The 20,831-nt window shown below is 40.4% G+C and overlaps 1 protein-coding gene across 4 annotated transcripts in view; it reads left to right on the top strand.

Annotated features, from left to right (window-relative positions):
* The first annotated feature begins 5,236 nt into the window (after positions 1 to 5,236).
* Positions 5,237 to 20,831, top strand: part of ADGRG2 (adhesion G protein-coupled receptor G2) — a 61,521-nt gene continuing 45,926 nt past the window's right edge. For 2 of the 4 annotated variants that reach the window (XM_068684170.1, XM_068684163.1), the window contains exons 1-2: positions 5,689 to 5,819; positions 17,295 to 17,413. In XM_068684170.1, the coding sequence (XP_068540271.1) occupies positions 5,704 to 5,819; positions 17,295 to 17,413 (235 nt within the window). In that variant the 5' untranslated portion in view covers positions 5,689 to 5,703. Of the gene's footprint in view, positions 5,463 to 5,688; positions 5,820 to 7,093; positions 7,365 to 17,294; positions 17,414 to 20,831 lie in introns of those variants that run through there. The other 2 variants (XM_068684176.1, XM_068684185.1) reach the window with 2 other exon arrangements.

The raw sequence follows: 20,831 nt of genomic DNA, 5'->3' as shown, positions 1-20,831 counted from the left end.
GGTCTTCCAAAAGTACTGTAGCAGTTTGCCAAGGCCTCCCCCCACTGCCCAATTTAATCACTTGCTGCGAAGTATGAACATAGCTCAACACTGCAAACCAGAGGAATAAATTACAGTGTTAAACTGGGGGGGAAAAAAATCCTCTTGTACATCAAAAGCAGGTTCCCTTCCTTGGTGACATGATGGCATCTCACATTTTACTCTGCCTGTCACCTCTATGATTTTACAGCCAAGTTGTAAATACTTTAGAGGATATAGCAAAGTCAAAAACAGCATTTAGACAGGACAACTGTAAGTTTTCCTCTCAAGAAAGGAAAAACTAGTGTTGTCAGGGAGGAAAGGATTTGGCATGAAAGCTAAAATCTTTTTCCCAGTACCTGGCAGATCTGCACTGCAGATTGGAAAAGTGTCCCCTGACAAAAAAAAAAAAAAAAAAAAAGAAAAGAAAAGGATCCTCCTGTGTTGCTTTACAACTTATATAGCCCTGGGAATCGACAAAGGTATAGTTACCTCCCTCCTTGCTTTTATTTTAACAGCTCACGGTATGATGAAAGCCTTGCTACACAAGAGCAATTAATTTGGAATCACTGCAGCCGGTGTAAACTTTCAGGGTTTAATACAGCTTTTTTTTTTTTTTTTTTTTTTTTTTAAATTAAGTTTTAAAAAAAGAAACACGAATAAGTGAAATGTTCCCAGAATGAGAACTTGCCTGCCAAGATCCACAGACTGATTTTTTATGGGCAAGCTACAACCCCTTTAAAACGTTTGTTTAATGGAAATAAAAATGGTAAAATTTAAAAAGAGTGAGTGCCATAAATAGCAAATTGAAAGGTCTCAGTCCTTTCCAAGCGTTCTCTTCAGAATTGCTTTCCTTGGCAACTCTTTTTTGTTCTTTCCCATAATATTAATTAGCACCTCAGTCTGGGCTTTGGGGTATGAGAGCCTTCCGTCACCGTCACGTTTTTTACAATTTGAGGATCATTGTCCTTCACTTGGCCCAAAGTGTGGTTTTATAGCGAGGGAAAGCAGAGTCTTACCAGCTGCTTTTTCCCCAGAGCCACAGACCGGCAGTGGCTGGAGGGCACCTCTGGGGATCGTTGAGAAGCTGCTGCAGCAGGTTGCCCAGCACTGTGTCCTGGAGGCTTCTGAGTTGTCCCTGAGGATGGGGACTCCACAGCCTCTCTGGGCAACCTGCTCCAGTTTGATCATCCTCAACACAAACATGTTGTTTTCTTACCTTTAAAAGGAATTCCTTGCTTTTCAGTTTGTGCTCCATTCACTATTAACTCTAACAGGGAATGCTGAGGGCTCTCAGCTCCACGAAATGGAGTGTTGCATGAAAACATCTGCAGAGGGTGAAGTACCAAAGGGCTGATCACCCAGCAGAGCAGGATGGTCACACTGCCGCTACATACAGCCACTCCCTCTTTGAACGTGTAACATGAAATTTTGCTGAACAAAGCAGCATTGAAGTTTTCTCTTTTATTTTGGCCTGGATACCTTGCAAATTGCCTTTCACCTTTTTTTTGTCCCACTTGAAGCCTAAATGTAATTGGGACACTGTGCTGGAATGCAGTCAGATAGGAGATGGCTGCTTGGCACTAACAGGAGGACCTGAAACATGGAATTCAGTCAGGCCAAATACCACGGTGAATACAAATCTTACTTCTTTTCAGTAATGTTACAAGACACAGCTCTCTAAACATGCTTTCTTTAGTGAAATGCAGATTTTTTTGGTGAGTTGAGGCTTATATGTTAATTACAGAGTTACAATTATTCTTAATTTAATATCTTTCCTGGACCTTCCGAAAAGAAGACATTACATATTGTGTTATTTTTTTAAAAAGTTTTTTATTAAGAAACTGCAGCGGTCAAAAGAAAACCTTACCCTGGGTGTTGTACTTCGTATTTGACAACATGTGTAAAATCACACAGCTGGATAGACTAAACCTCCTTATTTAATGATTACATATCTAAGAGATTTCTTTTACATATTGGTTCAGTTAACATTCAGCAAACACTGTGCTCAGTGTATCCACGCCTATACGCTACTTTCTGACAAAAGAATATTAATAAGTAGTTATTCTATTAGAATGTTAGATAGGTTTATCTAGTCTAAAGACTCTTTTGTGAGATACGCATTTGTTGGCCAGGCACAAATTTTGAACAGAGGCAGCCTCTTTTTCACAAAACAAGCTCTCAACTTTGTACTAAATATGTGTAGCTTTAAGATTAGACTTAAGATCCTCCTCCCTTGATATGTTTAACTCCTTTTAGCATCACAAGTAGTCCACATCATTTCATTATTTCTTTGCAATGCTGAAAGCAGAAAATGGACTGAAAGGTTTGTAGATGATTGTACTTCATCTTCAGCTTTACCATCAGTTTAAAAAACACCTAATTTTTACCTAATATTCTACAGTTTATGGGACTGCTAGAACTAGTACATGAGATTATAGAATAAAATGAGTGATTTACTTTTTTTTTGCTGCATTTATACATTAAACAGAGAAGTCAAGCCACTTCAACTGTTTATTTGTACATCTGAACAGTCTCTGTTCATACAAACCTTTAATGTGTCAAAGAAGGAGAAAAAATGCAAAAAGACAAAATCCAGAGCCATGGAAATTATCAGGAGGTCTTTTTGTTTTGCTTTTAAATTGAGTAGATTTGACGTAAAGAGTGTTACCTCAATGTGATTCATTGAAACAGTCATTTCCCTAATTATATGCTTAGTTCTTTCTTTCTTTTTAATTTCTTTTTTTCTTTTCTTTTTTTTTTTTTTTTTTTTTTTTTTTTTTTACATCTACTTGAACTCCCTGTGGTTGACCATGTACGTCTCACAGGGTGAAACAACCTCCAATCCTGCACAGTAGGAATGGGAAAAGAGTAGGGAGAATTATGCACATGAGAACTCTGTCCCTTCAAGCACCTCTGCGAACAACAGCATCCCACATTCACAGCAAAAATGAAAAGGGAAGCAGAGCTCACCTCTCCCACCACTTCTTCTCTCCCTTTCCTCTTGTCAATTATTTGCCTTTTTTTTTTTTTCTACTGCCTGAGACATGAATTACATGGCTAGAACAAGTCCCATTTGCATACATAAATTATAAACATGAAACCAATGCTGCAATGGGATGTGTTACAGTAATGTCTTATGTCACTAGGAAACATACACACACAAATAAAGAGAGAAGGATTTCTTTAAAAAAAAAAAAAAAAGAAGAAAAAAAACCAACATGCCAAACCAATTAGAAAGCATAATATGAGATTCTGGTCATGATGAAGTTATTGGGAATTTGGCCACTTAACTTGTTGGAGTCACTGTTGAGGTTTCTACATTTAATCCTCTTAACCAGAGGTGAAAAGTGCCTAAGAGGTCAAACCCTTGAAATCCACTTTTTAAGTGGCCAAACAAGGATACATGGACAAACTCATCTCAACACCAGTTCATTGTATCCTTACCCTCATTTTCAAGTTAGTCCCCTTTTGATCAGTAAATTTCAGGAGAGTCTCCCAGCTCCAGGAACTTTGCTCAGCATGTAAGTAATATGATCATTTTGCCTGGGGAGAAAAGATTTGCTTGCTTCCCTCCAAGGGAGTATCATTCCCTCAAACCTGCATATGTCACTTGCTGTTCCTAGTAAGCCAGTGTTCAGTGTTGCACAAGCCTACAATAAAGGAGGCATTGAGCAACCTGAATTAAGAGATCTTTTTTTTTTTTTTTTTTTTTTTTTTTGTGTGTGTGTGTGTGTGTTCTCTCATAAACATGAAAAAAATAACGGGACTGAAAAGTTCTTTATCCTTGTAAGTGATGCACCCAACGTAGTCCTAGAACTGTAGGGCTGGAGTACTGGCATCTGAGTGAATGCTCATCGATTTCAGGGACTTCTTCAGCTAAGCACAACTATAAAAATGCATTTGGGGAATTAAGTTCTTTACATAGTCCTGGGTCCTAGATCATTACCAATCAATTTTTTATTTTTTATTTTTTTCTATATGTTATTGGATATTACCCAGTTTTATGTAATACGCAGTTTAAATAAGCAATTTCAGATACAAATTAAGTAGAGTTTTTGTCTTTTACAAGTCACACAGTATTTTCTCCTAATAAATGAGCTTGATCTGAGTTGAGAGAAGGTATTTTGAGGCAATTCTTCTGCCTGCACTTACATTTCAGTGCCTGAAAATTCATCAGCTGGTTGATTTTTACCCAAAATAACATGTTGTTTATCAGGGGTGTTGGATGGCCAGAGCCAGACTGATATTTATCTGTACACTAGTAGTTATTCACACAATAAGCAATACAGTAAACTTACCAAACGTGCACTGACAGCATATAAGATGCCCAGGGGCAAGTTGGCCTTCAGTTTCCAAGCTCATTCAACCTTCCAGCCTCTCTGTTGAAACACTGCTAAGCCACATTTGCAAAGCACACTGTTTGTGGATGTGTCAAAAGAGCACTGATGTAGAACCGCTAGGTTCTACCCTCTGCCAACAAACGGTGTCATCATACATCACACCCCTAGCAGTGCCTTCAGGCCATTTTTCTCCTCTTCCTTATTGACTTTGGACACCCAGGTGAGAAGGGAGGGAGACCTACTTCTCACAGGTGGTATGAACTAGGACAAGACGAGATGGTGTAAGCTAGGAGAGGAAAACATGATGTACTTAAACATGCACGGATCCCACTAGCCAAGGTACAGAAAGCAAATGCCTCAGTTTTTTTTTTCCTGTGTGAGGAACCACCAAAGCACTGGGCTTGAGTTCCATTAGAAACTGATAGAAAGGGACTCCTAAGCCTCAAAGAACAGCCCAGACCCAGGCAAAATGAAACATGCCTCTTCGTCTCACCCCAGCTCTATGTTGCATATATGCCTCTATGAAATCCTGCTCCCCCCATGGACTTACTATCACACCCTGCATCCGGGGGAACATCCATGTCCATGGAGTTCGTAGATGTTGCGCCTTTCTGTTCCTCAATAACACTGAATAAGACTTGTTTTTCCCTAAATCTCCAGCTTTTCCCTAAAAATATGCAGTGGGCGCCAGGCTTCACCCCAAAAACAAGAGGGAGGTGGAGACCCACAGCCGGGGGGGCGGCCTTGGCGCAGTTTACCCCGAGGGCCAACCCATGTCCTCCCCTCACGGGGCTGGCTGTGGAGCCCCGCCGTGCCCCCTCCGCCTCCCCTCAGCTACGTGCCGGGCTCCCCGGCTCCCTGCCGGCCTCTCTCAGCACCTCCCTCGCCTGCCTCCGCCCCCCGGCCGCGGCCAGCGGCTGCCCCAAGCTGCCGGGGCCGGCCGCGGCGCCTCTAGCGCCGGGAGCCTGAGCGGGCAGGGCGGCGGCGCTGGGCGGCGGGACGGGACACCACAGGACGGGACACCACAGGACAGGACGACACGATACGACACGATACGACACGACACGACACGGGACGATACGGGCGGTCCCCCGGGGCCAGGTGAGCTCGGCTGGGCACCGGCAGAGCGGCGGCTGCGGGGGTGGGGGTCGCGCCGCGCCGAGGGGAGACGGGTTGGGGACATTGGAGTGTTTTGGGGGACATTTGGGGATCACTAGGGGGCATTTGGGGAACGTTGGGGGCTGTTGGGGGAGCGTTGGGGGCGTTGGGAACGTTTGGGGAATGTTGGGGCAGGGAGGGTGAGGGTTAGCAGGTGGGTGCGGGCAGGGGGTGTAGTGGCAGGATGGGTCCCGCCTGCTGCCCACCCCAAAATTTAACGCAGCGAGGAGATCGGTGGAGATGGAGACCGGCGAGGCATTCGCGTGAGCCCCAAAGCCGGTCACTTGGGCTGGCGCCTCGGTAGGGTTTGAGCGTGGTTTATGGTAAAGAGCCCTCCTAAAGGGCTGCGTTTCTAGGCTGGGTCGCGCTTTCAGAGGCACCTGTTGTGCACGACAGCCCTTTTTTAGGTCTTTTTTTTTTGCCCATTTAGACCGAGTGAGGAATGATCAGTGTGCTGGTAGCGTCCTTCCCTGGCTGTGTTGGTTTTTGCTTTGCTTTATGAACATATAGGTTCTGTCACTCACGGGCAGTATTTATAACAGCACCGAACACTGCTGCCTTCACCGCCTGGTTGCTTTTCATTGATTTACATGAAGGCGCTGAAGAAGTGTTTGTAAACTAATTCACCAGCCCTCTGATGGCATGCCCGTCCAGCAAATCAAAAGTGTGATTGAGCAAGCCTGGGCTCGTTTGGACTTACGTGGGATCGGCAATAGTCATGCTGAAGACATGGTAGAATGAGCTTCCACGCGGGCCAGAGGAGAGTTTACAACCTTTGGCATGCAGGTTTAAGTGTTATTCAGCCCCAAGGCAAATTACGTGGGTCTTTAGCTCTGTCACTTGTGCGGATTGTTGGCATTGCACGTCTCTACGCAAAGTACGGCTTCATCCCTTTGCTGGCATAAACTAACAGCGTACATCATCATTACAAGACAGCTGCTCAAGCTGATCTTCCTGTTCTTAAGCTTTAAATTTATGGCTTCAGCCGTTTCTTCCTAAAGATGGAAAGTATACTTCTGTAAATGTTCACAGGAGTGGAATGAGCAGGATTTGGTCCTGTGGGGGGTGACCTGGAAATGCGTGTGTTGAATTAAACTAAAGAACAGCAAACATCTCTCTGCTTAGGAGGGTCTCTGAGTGCTTGTCTTCATGAAGGAAGCATGCAGAACTTGTCAATAAAAACAAACTCAAATGTAAAATGCTTTGAAAGAAGATGCAGGCAGAAATTGTGTGTAAAGGGTTTCTGCTCAGACATGAACTAGTGCCACTGCAATTTTCAACTTACACTACAAGTTAGTAGTATTATTTCTACAGTGGCAGTCAAAAATCAAGCAAACTAATGACACAGATCAGATGACATTTGCAAGCAAGATTTTTCTTCAGTGCCATCCAAATTTAATGTTAAACCTGTATTCCTAATATATCGGTCTGTAATTAGAGCCAGCTGGAGAGAAATAAAGGACTAAATTCCAATTCTCAAGTTAATTGCTCAGTTTATACAGTTAGGGCAATGAATACTTGTAGTCAGGTCATCCACTAATAACAGTAGAGTATTGGTGGATTCAGGAGAGATTTGGACTCCATGAGAGAATAACTGTTGTTAAATTTTGACAATTTTTAATTCTTAATATGTATTATGATCAGTGTCCTTAACAGAGCATGACTTTAAAACCGACTGTTATGTATGAGTTCTGAATTTTATATTTTCAATGCAATGCTAGGTTAGCTTATTTGAAGGCCGAAGTCAGGATAGACCATAGAATTAGTCTCATTGACTTCAACTGAAGAATTGGAATGAATAGGGCATGCTATACTTGGCCTGAGCTGTGAGCTTTCTGATAAATGGTAAGTCCGGTAGTTTTGTTATGCCTAGGTGAATGTGTTATGTCTTATGCCTAGAGAATCACAATTTGTTGCAGAATGCTGGTAGGTGCTACTCATCTTGTGAACAAGAACGGAGCAAAGTGAAACATTTCGGGTTTATCAGACAGGTGCTCATGACTAAGCAGGTCTTCTTTCCAGTGATACGTTCTTGGTGGAATTGCAGTTTGGAAAGGATCTATATTTGCTGTGTGAAAAGACAGACTTATATAAATTATATGGTAATTAGTAGGACTCAATTGCTTAGGAGTCTTGCATTTCTTTTGTGCCAAAATATCTTTGAAACTTATTGTTGTTCAGGGTGGATAAAGAACCCTTTGTAGTTGCCATTAAGTCAAAGACCAAAGAAAAAGGGATCTCTGCCTCCTCCCTCCCTGAGTCACATGGATTTGTCTCCAGCTGTGACTTGAACACAGTGTATAAGCCACAGGTGCACAGGCTCTGAGTGTTACTTACATCAGCCTCAGGACGGTTTCATTTCAGGTAATACGTAGTGGAACTAACACAAGATGTTGGAAGTGTATGTGGCAGCTTAAGTTCCAGCCTCAGTCTTTTCTGTTTTATCTGTGGGTGGTGGAGCCTAGAAGTCAGTTTGCTGTTTGATGTAGCAGCTGTTTTTCAGCTCATGCCTTATTAACGCAGTGGTTCTTGTTCTTCCATTCTAGGTTCTCTTCTGCAGACTATTGAAATAGTGTTCTCAATATATCATAGAGAAAACAAAAAAATTAGTTTGGGACACAATTTAAATATTTTTATTTGTTTTAACAGAAAAATGTAGAAAGTCGGTTATGCTAGATGAGACAATGTATGGAAAAGAAATAGTTTATGAAGTCCTCTAATCTATTTAAAATACTTTTTCACTCCATAGAATTTAGAGAAAATTATTAGAATTTATCACATTATTTCTGTTTTCTGAACTTTGCATGAGTATGTCTGTTGACGTCTTAGTTGCCAAAAGAGAAGAGCCACTCACAGCGGAAGCATTATGTATGTTCTCATTTATGGCATTCCTTAAAAGAGTTACTGAAGATTTAAGGCCAGAAGATACATCAGTAGGTTTGCCAGAAGCTGTCACATTTGACAAGATAAGAGACATTCAGAAACAGTACAAGTGGTGAGAAAATGAGCAGTGTAGGTGTGCTGATTACAGGAACATTATTGTGCACGTGTTACAAAACCCAACATCTTTTTCCTGATGTTTTAGTGTTTTAGATATTCTCTTAAAAATCTCTTTTATGCTTTTAGAGAATAAATCACTGTGGTTGTCTGGATTTATTAGTCTTCTGGGCATGCCTGATTGTGAAAGTTGCCAAGTTCCACATTTAATTTTTGACTTCCCCACCAGACTTCGAATATCTTTGTTTCTTTTGCACCAAATTAATTATATGGACATAAGTTGACTGAATGGGTTTCTGATAATGCACTACAATACATCAAGTTTTGAAGTCTAGGGGACTTTGTTCCTTCATTACTTATTCATAGCATAGTCCAAGTACTCATATAACTTGAATTTAAAATTGCATTTTTTTTCTTATCTGTGTTTCAGCAAGTCAGCATTGTGGTTAGGGTGGTTTATTTGTAAGAAGGCTAATCGCATTTTTATAGAAGTGGTGACGGTGAAAGAAACCATGTGGAGTCTAAAAAGTAAATTTTCGAAGCTGATGTGTAAGTGGGGGCTGAAGACAGAAATGGTGCTGGTTTAAATCAGTTTGAAGTCTCTTTGAAATCAACAGCTTCTGTTGTCTGACTGCTTTCAAGTCTTCAGGAGTTGGTTAGGATTGCCTAACTTGTATCAGCTGTATTGGCTGATACTTTGGTTCCTGAAGGGAACAACCACAGGGCTCTGAGCTCTGTAGACTTACATGGTACCCTAAGGAGGAGCCTAAGGTGTTAAGGCTTAACCCCATTTCATAGAATGTCTTAATAGAGGACCCCAAAATATTTACCCCACATGAAGAAAGAGGTGCCAAAGTTCCTTGTGCTGCACAGGATACTGATACCATATTCCCAAGCAGAGTTGTAGTAGGGCTCTGGAAGATGCTTGCTTCAGTGCATCCATCTTTAAAAAATGTTGAGCTTTATTGCTCTGATACAAACTATGCATTTTGGCCATTGGGCTGTTGATTAAAACAGGCTGAGAAGTGTTATTTATTTATTTTAAGAAAAATAAAAACATAAAAGGAAATAACAACAAAACACAAAACAAAAAAGAACAAAAACCCTCCAGCAAGCGTTGTGCTCTTTAGTTTCCAACGAGATTTTAACAGCTCCAATGGCATGGTCCAAGAGACCTGTTAAGTCGATAAAATAAAGTTCAGGATGAAATCACAATCTCATTTCTTTATTGGACATTTTGAGGGGTGATGCTGTTATGCAGGCTGGTAGAACGTAGCAAGGAGAATAAGGAAGGAAAGTGTGTAAACTTAGTAGAAACAACTGTTTAATTTCTTTCCCTCACTTACAGTTATCTGAAAGAAACTTGCAGATTTTATTTTCTAAGAGTAGGAAAGTTGAAAGCATGAGCTGAAGAGTCATCTTCCTGTCATCCCTGGCCCTCACTTGACTCCTTACGGTCTGCTTGCTTTGTTCAGTGGCTTGAATATTCTGGCTTTAGAAAAGTCTTTGTCCTTCCCTCTTTTCCTTCCATCAAATTCAAGTTCTGTTACTGAATAGGAAGGTTTTGCAAAGCTGTATTTGTCTTGTTTTCAATGCCAAGATCTTTGTACACTCTTCCTCATCCCTTTTACTGGCGTGGCTCAAGGTATATCCTTAGCATTCCTTTAATCTTTTTCTGTGTGCCAATTTAAACATAGCCTTGTAATTTTTTTACAACTTTTCTAGCTTGCTTTGTTCTTTAACTCTGCAGAACACTTTTTTTTCTCCCATGAAACCTATATACTCTACTCCATACTGCAATGTATTACTAATGCAAATGTAAACTTAACTCGTCTGCAGCTGAAGCAACCGGACCTGTGACAAATTAACTACTTTATTACATCTCTGCTTGTCATACTTCGTCCGTACTTTGGAAACTCTTTGAAGTAGAAACCTGCTTAGGTATTGTCACTGAAGGGCTTTTTCGTTTGCTCTGGTAGGTTTAATAGACTGCACAGATAATACTGTTCTCCTGAGGGAGTACACAGTGTAGAAGAGGATTTCCTGGAGAGTGCAGAACTTTTATACGGGCTAGGAAGAGGCCTCTTGCATATCTCCAGGGTATGAGGAAATTAAACATTGCCACACTGGGTAAAAGAGAGCAAGGCAGTTGCTTGAAGTTGTCCCGATCCATTTTTGTGCTATATAAGATGAGACAAGTTAATGTAAGAGACAATTAAGGACCTAAAGTGCTTTATGGTACTGAATGCCATCATGGAGAGCCATCCGTAGGGTGTTACACTCAGGAATCCACTTACATAAAATATAATGATTAAGCTTACACTTTTACACAAGTATAAGGGGAGAACTCTGAGTGTAACTGAGGGCAGACCTTGGCTTACACAGCCTTGTATTTGTAAAATAAATAAATAAATAAAATCTTTCTAATACCGATATCCTGCAGCAGAGCAAAGACTAACTAAAAGAATGGATTTCTCCAAGCGTTTTTCCTCCCATGTACTTGTGTTAAGAAACGAACTACTGAGTTACAAGTTCTACAGAGGGCCAGTGTGTGTAACCAAGCAGCTTGCTGCGCTCTGTAAGCCAATTTATGAAAAAGATTAAATACATTTGAAAGGAGTAAAGATTCGTGTCATGAGGACTTGTTTGGAGATTGCTTGAGCTGTCTCTTCTCATTACCGTTGCAGTTTTAGCAAAAGCTGATGTTCTGAACAAAGTGATTGGATTTCGTAGAACATAGTATGTCTGACTTTATAGCCTTTGATAAATAATGAATAGAATTAGTGAAAAACAAACTATTGTCAGAGAGTAATAATCCTATTACTGTCTTCTGGAAAAATGCATTTGAAAAAACCCCAAACACCTGGAACTACATTTTTAAATCGATGGTGCTACTTCTGCTCTTAAATTGGTGGATGCTATATGTGCCAAAATTCACAGTGACATAAGACTTTCCAACATAGCGTCCTCCCTATTACATCTAACTTGCTCCTGCCAAAATTTAAAAATAACATAGAAACTTTACTACATTTTGGTTCCAGTCTGGAAAGTATAAGGGGTTGATGGAAGAAGTCTGTAGTCTTCCGTTTCTGAAAGTAATTAAAGGCAGTAAGAAGTTCTCAGACCTGGGCAATATGATGTTTCTTTGGCTCTTTTCTGCCTTTTATCACCTGGTAAAGATTTGAATAATGCAGACTGTCAAAAGAACAGGCAGAATCTTAACGTTGATTTTTAGTATGTCACGGAATGGTTTGGGTTGGGAGGGACCTTAAAGATCACCCAGTTCCAACCCCCTGCCATGGGCAGGGACACCTCCCACCAGACCAGGCCCAAAGCACCATCCAGCCTGGCCTTGAGCACCTCCAGGGATGGGGCATCCACAGCTTCTCTGGGCAGCCTGTGCCAGGGCCTCACCACCCTCTGAGTGAAGAATTTCTACTGAATATCTAACATAGATCTACCCTCTTTCAGTTTAAAGCCATTCCCCCTTCTCCTATCCCTACACCCCCTGACCAAGAGTCCCTCCCCACCTTTCCTGTAGCTCCCTTTAGGTACTGGAAGGCCACTGTAAGGTCTCCCTAGAGCCTTCTCTTCTCCAGGCTGAACAACCTCAATTCTCTCAGCCTCCTCCTCAACAGACATTTCTATTTGGTAAATTCATTTTTTAAAAATCCAAGATCTTAATAGAGGGTATCTGTGAAAGTAGGCAAATTGGGCCCCAGTGGCCATGGATGAAATAAGTGTGATTTGAACAAAACAGCCTGAGGTGGACAGCCTAGTCAGAAGTAAATGACTGATTGCTTTGGGCTATAATTTCCAACATGAGTTTCTGTTACCAACAGTTTATGCGTTGGCTGTGAGAACCTGCTCTGGCTAAAGCTCAGCATGAGAGAACCAACAGCTTATTGCATTTTAACAACTGCCAGTAAATAGATATATTCATCAAGCAGTGTAAAATCTGAATGTCATTTTCAAAAGCTGGCTTAACGGAGTACAATACGGTGCAAGCAGCTGTATTTTTATGCCTTTAAGCCTACTGAAAACCTAACACAAGGCAAGAAGCGGCTGAAGGAAGGCCGGGCATCCCCACAGGTCACTGCGGGTGCAGACTTGGAAAGCAGCCCAAGTTTCTCTTGCTGCACGCTGAGTGGAGCTGCGCCAGGCAGCCACCCTGGAGGCTGGTTGCAGATGCTTGGCCCCCATCTCCTCTGCCTTCCCACTGGGCTCTCAGCATGCCTGCTTTCCTTGGGCACCTCTGAGCCCTCTTCGAGGTGACTGACTCGTGATCTGAAGTGCTTGCAAAACATCAGCTACAAGTAGTGCTACCTACCTTTCAGAGGTACAAAGCTGGGTACAGCAGAGTGATGCCTTACGGGCCTTGGTTTTAGCAATTTTCTTTGCCTGCTCTTGTAAGTTGCTCTTGGCATACAGACCTCCATGGCCCTATTTTGCCTGTCCTTCTGCAGCAAGCTTCCTGATACAGTGGTTGTCCTCGTAAGTCTGTTAGATTTCAGCAACAGCTCCTGCAGAAACTGTGCTCCTTAGGCAGGCAAAACTCCCATCGTGTTGAAGGACGATGCCATCAGAAAGCTAATAAAATAGCATGACATAAGGCAGCTAACAGTAATGGTAAGAATACAGACGCCTCTGTAGACATCTTGCTGGCTGTTTCCAGTACCCTCTGTAAGTTCTGGAGAGTGTGATGCCAATGCAAAACTGCAACTTGTAACACAGCGTGCAAAACAACCATCTAATTTTTCAAAGTGTGTTTATTCATTTATTTTAAGGAAAGTTCCTCCAATTCTGATGTCACTTTCAAATTAATGACAAGCTGTGATAAGTAGTCTGAAACCTGGGTACCAAGGCTACAAGCCTGTCGCTGGTCAAAATACAGCACTTTCAATGGAGAGGAAACAGGATGGAACAGATTTATGCCTCAGTTCTTATTTCCTGCTTTCTGAATTTCTGAAAGTCATTGAATATTCTCTTCTACTTCAGGCAGTTAGCTCTTTGTAAATACAAGTTGCTTAGTTGCTATTTGACAATAGCAAGTGAGAAAGTTATGACAACCAGAAAGTTATGACAACATCTTTACCTGTGGTCTCTGTGTAGAATTCTTTCCCACACGTGGGTGGTTCAGTAGTTACACCCAGGAGCTGTTGCACTTGATTAGATTTGCTTGATTTCCAAGTGAAAATTTTTCTTCCTGCTGCAAAAACTAGGCAGATTCATGCTGGGCTTATGAGTCATACTCTATCAATCTATTGTAATGAACAATGAAATTGTTCGGTTATACGAATGAATGAAAAAATTGACTTACACCTGTCTATAATGTTCACAAATGTATATTTATGATGAATTTACTTTTTAGAATTAAGAGAATATCTTTAGAATCCCTGTACAAAGAGGGGATGAAAATAGGTTTAACAGAAACATGATGTCCAAACATTTTGGAATGTATTGCATGATCTCATTTCAATAGATGTGGTGAAATCCTACTTCACATCTTGCTTTAAAAAAAAAGAACTCTCAATGCTAGTAGGATCTTTTTCTTTGATAGTGTGTCAACAAGATTGTAGCAAAAAAGAAAACAGCACTAATGTCATTTCCTAACTTTTTTTTTTGTAGTAATTTTCACTAGACACCGGAACGAATAATGAGCTAGCACAAATGCTGAAGGTCTTTGAAAAAGTCAACTGAGCAGTGACCGTGTCTGGATTTCCCTTTACATATTCATTCATTTTGCTCCTATCTGGCTGTTAGTGCTTCCCTGAGAGCATTAATTTGCATTCATAACTTTGAATAGCCTCAGGATTCTTGATATATTCTTGATTCTGTCAACAAGAATCTGTGCCTCTGTCCTCATTTATCTTTGCCAGGCCCATCTCAGGAAGTGCGAACAATGCCCAGAAAAAATAAACCCAACAAGGGGGATAAAAATCTAAATGTGCGGAAAGTATTTATTACATCCTTTCATTTAATCACTGGACAAATATTAGCAAAGTTCACTGTGGGATGCCTAAGCTAGAGTAAGGTCTGTTCAAACTCCTAAGGGCTACGGAGCACTCAGGGCAGATCTGAAATTAGAAGCAGGGATTTCTTGGCTCCTACCCTCAAATTTGGATGCTTAGAATGCAGTTGTCCTATGTAGTGGGTGAGGCGCTAATGGGATTGCGTAAGGAGGTCTGCCAGACCAAACAGAGGGCATGCTTGAAGGTATGGAAGTAAACCTTTGTCCTAGTCATCTAATTTCATGTACATCTCTTTGCAGACCTGAGGCTTGAGGAAGAAAAGAGATGCAGAGACTGTAGTGGCATTCTGAGTCAGGATTATGTGGGATACAGGGCAAGAGTTTGCTTTGGTACTTACCAACACCAATTACTAAACTTGTAGGTGCTGAATATTGTACGCTGAGTATTTTTGGGCTCTGCAGTCAGTAAATTAAGTAGCAGAATTACACTAATTATCCTAAAGACCTGATGTTAAAGCATGTCATTTTTTATTATCTGTAGGATTCAAGTGTTTTTGACTGACAACCTCAAGAATGGTCCATCTATGATATGATTTACGAGTGTTAAAAGAAACGCGCAACCAAAAGCTGTGTGTGCTTTCTCTGTTTACTTTCTCTGTGTGCTTTCTCTGTTTACTCCCTCTTCCCAGTCTCATCTCAAATTAGATCACTTCCAAGCAAATCCAAGCTGCACATCTATGCCTTCATTTCATGGGGAAATCTCTTCTTTAGTATGGTAACTATCTGTTCATGGTGATATGGTAGGACAACACCAATTCTAGTGTCACTTGTTTCTACTGCTGAGAAATAAAGAGTCGCAATGTGAATGGGACATAAGAGCCTTATTAATAGATGATATTTAGATGTTCAGGACAAGCTGAACAGTGGTTTGGGAAATGCCTGATAGGATAGGTTTCCTGCAAATCTTTAGAAAGCCAGTTGGCTTCTGAAGTTTCTTGTTTATTTTTGTTTGTTTATTTTTGTCTGGTTTGGTCCATTCCAGCATAGAATTGTCCATGTTAACTGTGTCCATTCTTTTAGCATACCATGTGTTTTCTCTCAGTTTTAGTATGCTTAATCTTTGTTTTCCTTTTATTAGGAGCATTTCTTCCTACTTACTAACATCTGCAGCACCCATGCAGATGTCTTTCATGGTATTGCCACAATTTGTCTTATTTCCTTAGAGTGTTTCAATTTCAAGTGTGGCATCCAGCATCTGCAAAATGGAAACACTATGGTCACCATCTAGATCAGCCTGCTTCAATACAATCAGTATGATTTAACTTTTCTGCTAGAAATATCACGTACTGTGTAACTGGTGGAAACACTGGCTGGCAGTAATGTTGCACAGTTCTAATTTTTATAAAGCCATTACTTTGTGTTCTGTGCTACACTGTTATGTTTGTGTAATTTATTTGCATGTAATTTTAATCAATTTCCAAAGTGTTGATTACCTAGCAACTTCACTCACTTATTCTTTCTCAGTTTATTCCCAAGGCATTTTACTTGGAGTGTTCAGCCCATAGTAACCATTTTAGGCTAATAAATATTTACATTAATATAAAAGCTTGAAAAAAATCGGTTTAGCTCCAACCTTAGCATGAATTTACAACACCTGAAGGAATTCACAGTTCACGGTTCCCAAATAGGGAAACCTGTTGAAGCCTGATGTAGCATGTACAAAAATGCAGTAAAGTTTACAGGTGCTATGACTGCAAACTTTTTCCAGTGCTAATCAATACACTCATAAATCCACTAAACTCATGATGGCCAAATTAAACTTCTGGTGTCATGCAGAATGCTCTGATCTGCCATAAAGCTGATACATAAAAGATATATAATAAATATATCACGTTTACTGCTTTGCATTTATCTTAAGAATCAACCATTGCATCACTTGTACTATGAGTCTCTAAAATTCTTCGCTGAAGAGCTAATGCATTCAAAAACCACATGAATGTTTCACTTAATCGTTCTTTCAGCATGCAAAATATCCAAAAAATGTACTTTTTTTTTTGCAAGGATCTGACTAAAAATGCATCATTTCATAGAGTGTTGTATCGTATAGTAGGAGGCAGGTTCAGCACCATGTCCCACTGCTCACCTGAAGCAGCCATCCCTAGGAAGAGATGTGGAGGAATCAGGTTTTGATGATATACTCCAGGAACGTTCTGCACACAGTGACTTTTGATGTTTTTAATTTTTTTGAGCTTTGCAGTAACTTTTTACTTTGAGAATGAGACGAGGATTGGGAATCAAAGTCTTGTGTGTTCCGTAGGGATTCACACTTTGACTATTAAAGTGTCAGGTAATAGAACCTGTGGGTGGGGACCCAAAGACATGCTTCCCATATACTTTCTGAAATTAACAAAGCTTTTGGAAAAGCTCCTCAGGCTATTTCTTCTGTGTTTGTTTTGTTTTGTTTGTGTTTTGCTTTTGTTTGTTTGTTTGTTTGTTTGCTTTTCAGATATTGAAAGCTTTACTTGTGGAAGGACTCATGGTTGTGATCTGATGTATTTGTGATTCTTCAGAGAATTAGAGCTTGAGTGTTTTGTTTCTTTTTCCTCCAGCAAGCAGCTTTTTCATTCCTGGTGACTTGCCAGCACTCTACAGAGTGTTTGTGTATTTGTGTACTATGTATGCCCAATAGTATAACAGTGTTGAAAAGATTGCACTCCTTGGTTGGAAACCAGGAGTCATTCGTCATGCTTGTGCACCTATGTTTTTTATAGTCACTATGCTTAACTTAGTCATTTTTTTTCTTCTAGAATGGTTTCCTGGGGAAAACAGCACTGCTGTGTTGGCAGAATACAGCACGTTTTATTGAGATTCAGGATTGCTCTAGCAGTCCTTTTACTTCATTTGTTCCTGGCTACAGCAGGCAAAGGTAAGACACATTTTTCCTGATTCATCTAGTGTTGGTATTCCAAATGAGCAATGTTAGTCTTGGTGAGTGGGACTTCTGGATATATTCAGAACAGAACAAGTTTCTGCCCTGTTGAAATCAAAGGGAACAATTGTCTTTAGCAAGAATTAAAACAATGCTCACTTGGGATATACAAACCCTAAATTCACAGTATTTGTTTTCACAAGAAGTCATCAGTAGTAACTTATTTTGGTCTATGGACGAGGAAAGAATATAAATACAATACATGATAACAAGACAAACTACTTTCTTGCAATTTTTTGAAATGGCATTGTTACCATTACAGAGCCTCTATTAAATGTTTTATACTTCTCTTTCATGAACATCTCAAGATCCTTTTAGCTTCACTGTACATAGTGCAGATAGGAACATTAAGAAGGTCCTGCATTGTTTCTGGCTGTGGATCTGAATATGGCTATGGAAAAGATAATAAGGTCCAAAACATGTAACAGAAATGATATATTCAAATTCAACCTTGTATGCTTTGTATGCTTTTTATATAACACTAAATGAAAAATAAATACTTCTCGTCATTTCTAGTAGAAATTGAATAACTGGTATGGTGATGTTTGTTGTGTATGAGGTACAGTAGAAGCAGCAAATCTGTGTTTATTGTTGTTCTGTAAGCTGGCAGGTGCAAGTCTCACTACTCTGGACCTCAACTGATACAGTGCATGTCATTTGTAAAACTTCTTGCACTGATAGTGTTTAATGCATTAATCATGCCAGTGTCGGGCCTGGAATATTACAAAATTACAGGAGTTTTTTTGTTGCTTACTTAATGCTTAGTTTTAGAGCTGCCTCCTGTGTTGTGCATGTTATTGTACGCCAGAAGGTCAGAGTTTCCAACAGTTCAACTGCTAGTTTTGAGGAAGCAAGCAAAGAGGGATTTTGTCTTTTAATTATGCTTGACTTGCCAGACAGTAATCCTTCCAGAAGATATAAACTGATACAAGGGTTTATTTATGGTTCCACACTCTTGTTTGTTTGCTTGTCTGTTGTTTTGTTTAGGTTTTAGGCTGTTAGCATTGTCAGCAGCATCTTTATTCAGTTCCTTTCTCAACTAAGGTGACAACGTATGTTTGTGTTCTCCAGGAAATAGGAAGAGGGAAGAACTGCCTGTGTTCCTCCTGATGAATAGGACACTGGATAATACGATGTAGTTTATCCCCATATATCTCAATAGAGCTGTGAATGAAAACGAGGGACAAAATTTGTTTTGAGGAAACAGCTGTTAGCTTCGGATTTCCAAGACGTTCAGCAGAATCAAGTGACCCATATGTAGAAAGTTTAAACTTACTATTAAGAACAGCTATCAGCTCTAGATGGAATACATCAGGATTTTTATGATGTCATTTTAATGGAGTGTAACAACCCAAATGTGTTACAGGTGGCAAACACATGTACAGGAATTAATGGATGTTGTTACTGGTTAAAAGCCAGATTGTGCATATGCATAAACACATGACTGTTTAGACTGAAGGGAAGACGCAACTGAACTAATGCTCAATTGCACTCATATAGTAGCTATTAGTAATTGTCCTGGTTTCAGTTAGCACAGAATTAATTTTCTTCCTAGTAGCTGGTGGAATGCTGTGTTTTGGCTTAGGATGAGAAGAGTGCTGATAACACCCCGATGCTTTAATTGTTGCAGAGCAGTGCTTATACTAAGCCAAGGACATCTCAGCCTTTTGCTCTGTCCTGCCAACAGGCAGGCTGGGGGTGCAGTAAGAGCTGGGAGGGGACAGACCCAGGACAGGTGACCCAAAGTAGCCAAAGGAGTATTCCATAGCATCTGACGTCATGCTAAACAATATATAGGGGTGGCTAGCCGGGGGGAGGGGGCCGGACTGCTCGGGGTGAGGCTGGACATCGGTCAGCGGGTGGTGAGCAATTGCATTGTGCATCACTTGTTTGTACATATTATTATTACTTTCCTATTATCACCATTGTATTATTATTATTACTATTGTTATTATTATTATTGTTATTATTATTTTCCTGTCTTATTAAACTGTCTTTATCTCAACTCACGGGCTTCACTTTCCATTTCTCTCCCCCGTCCCAGAGAGGGAGGGGGGAGGGTGAGCGAACGGCTGCGTGGTGTTTAGCTGCCGGCCGGGTTAAACCACGACAGTAATGTAAGGAAAATGATAGCTGTTAATGTACTGAAAGAATCCTACAGGCCTAATTCTTATTACCTATGGTTGACCATCTCTTCTAGAGATACCGGTTATTACGACCTGAAATTTTTGAAGAAAGAGAGGTTGCATTTCTGTTTCACTTCTGTTTTACTTTTTGAAAAGGAAAAAGGTTGTTTTAAATGTTTGAAAGTATATGCATGCACTTAAGGATTTTTTCTAGTGCTTGAGAGAGCACGCTTAAGTGAATACTCTTAGTTTTTGTGAGGGTGAAAACCCCAGTGCTTGCATCTGTTAGAGATGAAATGCAACAATTTGCATTTCTGAAATAGATAAAGTGTGTGAGTACAGCAAATGTCCATGAAATGTCAGACCCTAGTTCCTACTGGATGGAGTTTCCTTGACTCCATCTGGTGGTTTGTGCTTATTTTTCTTAATCTGAAGATTTTTGGAACATTCTTTCTCCCATGCAATGTTTTCTGTGCAGTGGTGATAAAGGTACATTGGACGGGCAGGTTTCCAAACATGATTTGTATTGTCTGGACCCACAGGAACTAATCGTAAGCTCAGAATGCCCCTGGCGAAGGACAGCCAGTTCCAGCTCCTCACTTCTAGGGTCAAGGGTGGGCCACATCCCAAAAGTACCAGAGAAAATAAACGATCATTAACAGAACTTCCAGGGCTTTGAAGTAATGAAGAAGTAATCCTTCTTGTATTGCATCCACCCACATATCTAACAGACCTAGCTAAGATGATGTTGATAATTAATTTCTAACTAATTTAGTGCTGTGCTGTGTGTTCCACTTGGACCACTGAAATGCATTTTCTGATTGTGGTTATGATTTCTTATGCGCTTTTTCAGTGTTCTTTGGATCGACTGGCCACATGATGTTTTTAAAGCCTTTGCTATAACAATTCAAACAAGATTAGTATCAGGTCTCTAGCTTTGGCACCACTTTTTGACACTTTTTTTTTTTTTTTTTTTTTTTTTTTTTTTACAAACTGTTTGGGACAAAGTGTTCCAGACATCCCAGTTTCTTCAAGGCTTTAAATAATGAAGGGTAGATCTCTCTAAGTAAACTCTTTTGTTCCTTTAAACTAATTCATCTGGCCTTGCGTACTGATCAACAGAAGTCTTCCTGAACGACACAAAGCAGTGTAGGAGAATCATCAGCAGGATTGATCTCGTTTGGCTCCATTTCTCTTGGTTACCTGCATTAAGACAGCCGTCATCTGCA

The sequence above is a fragment of the Anas acuta genome, chromosome 1, assembly GCF_963932015.1.
Source record: "Anas acuta chromosome 1, bAnaAcu1.1, whole genome shotgun sequence".
Lineage (NCBI taxonomy): Eukaryota > Metazoa > Chordata > Aves > Anseriformes > Anatidae > Anas > Anas acuta.
This window is presented reverse-complemented; position numbering and strand designations above follow the sequence as displayed.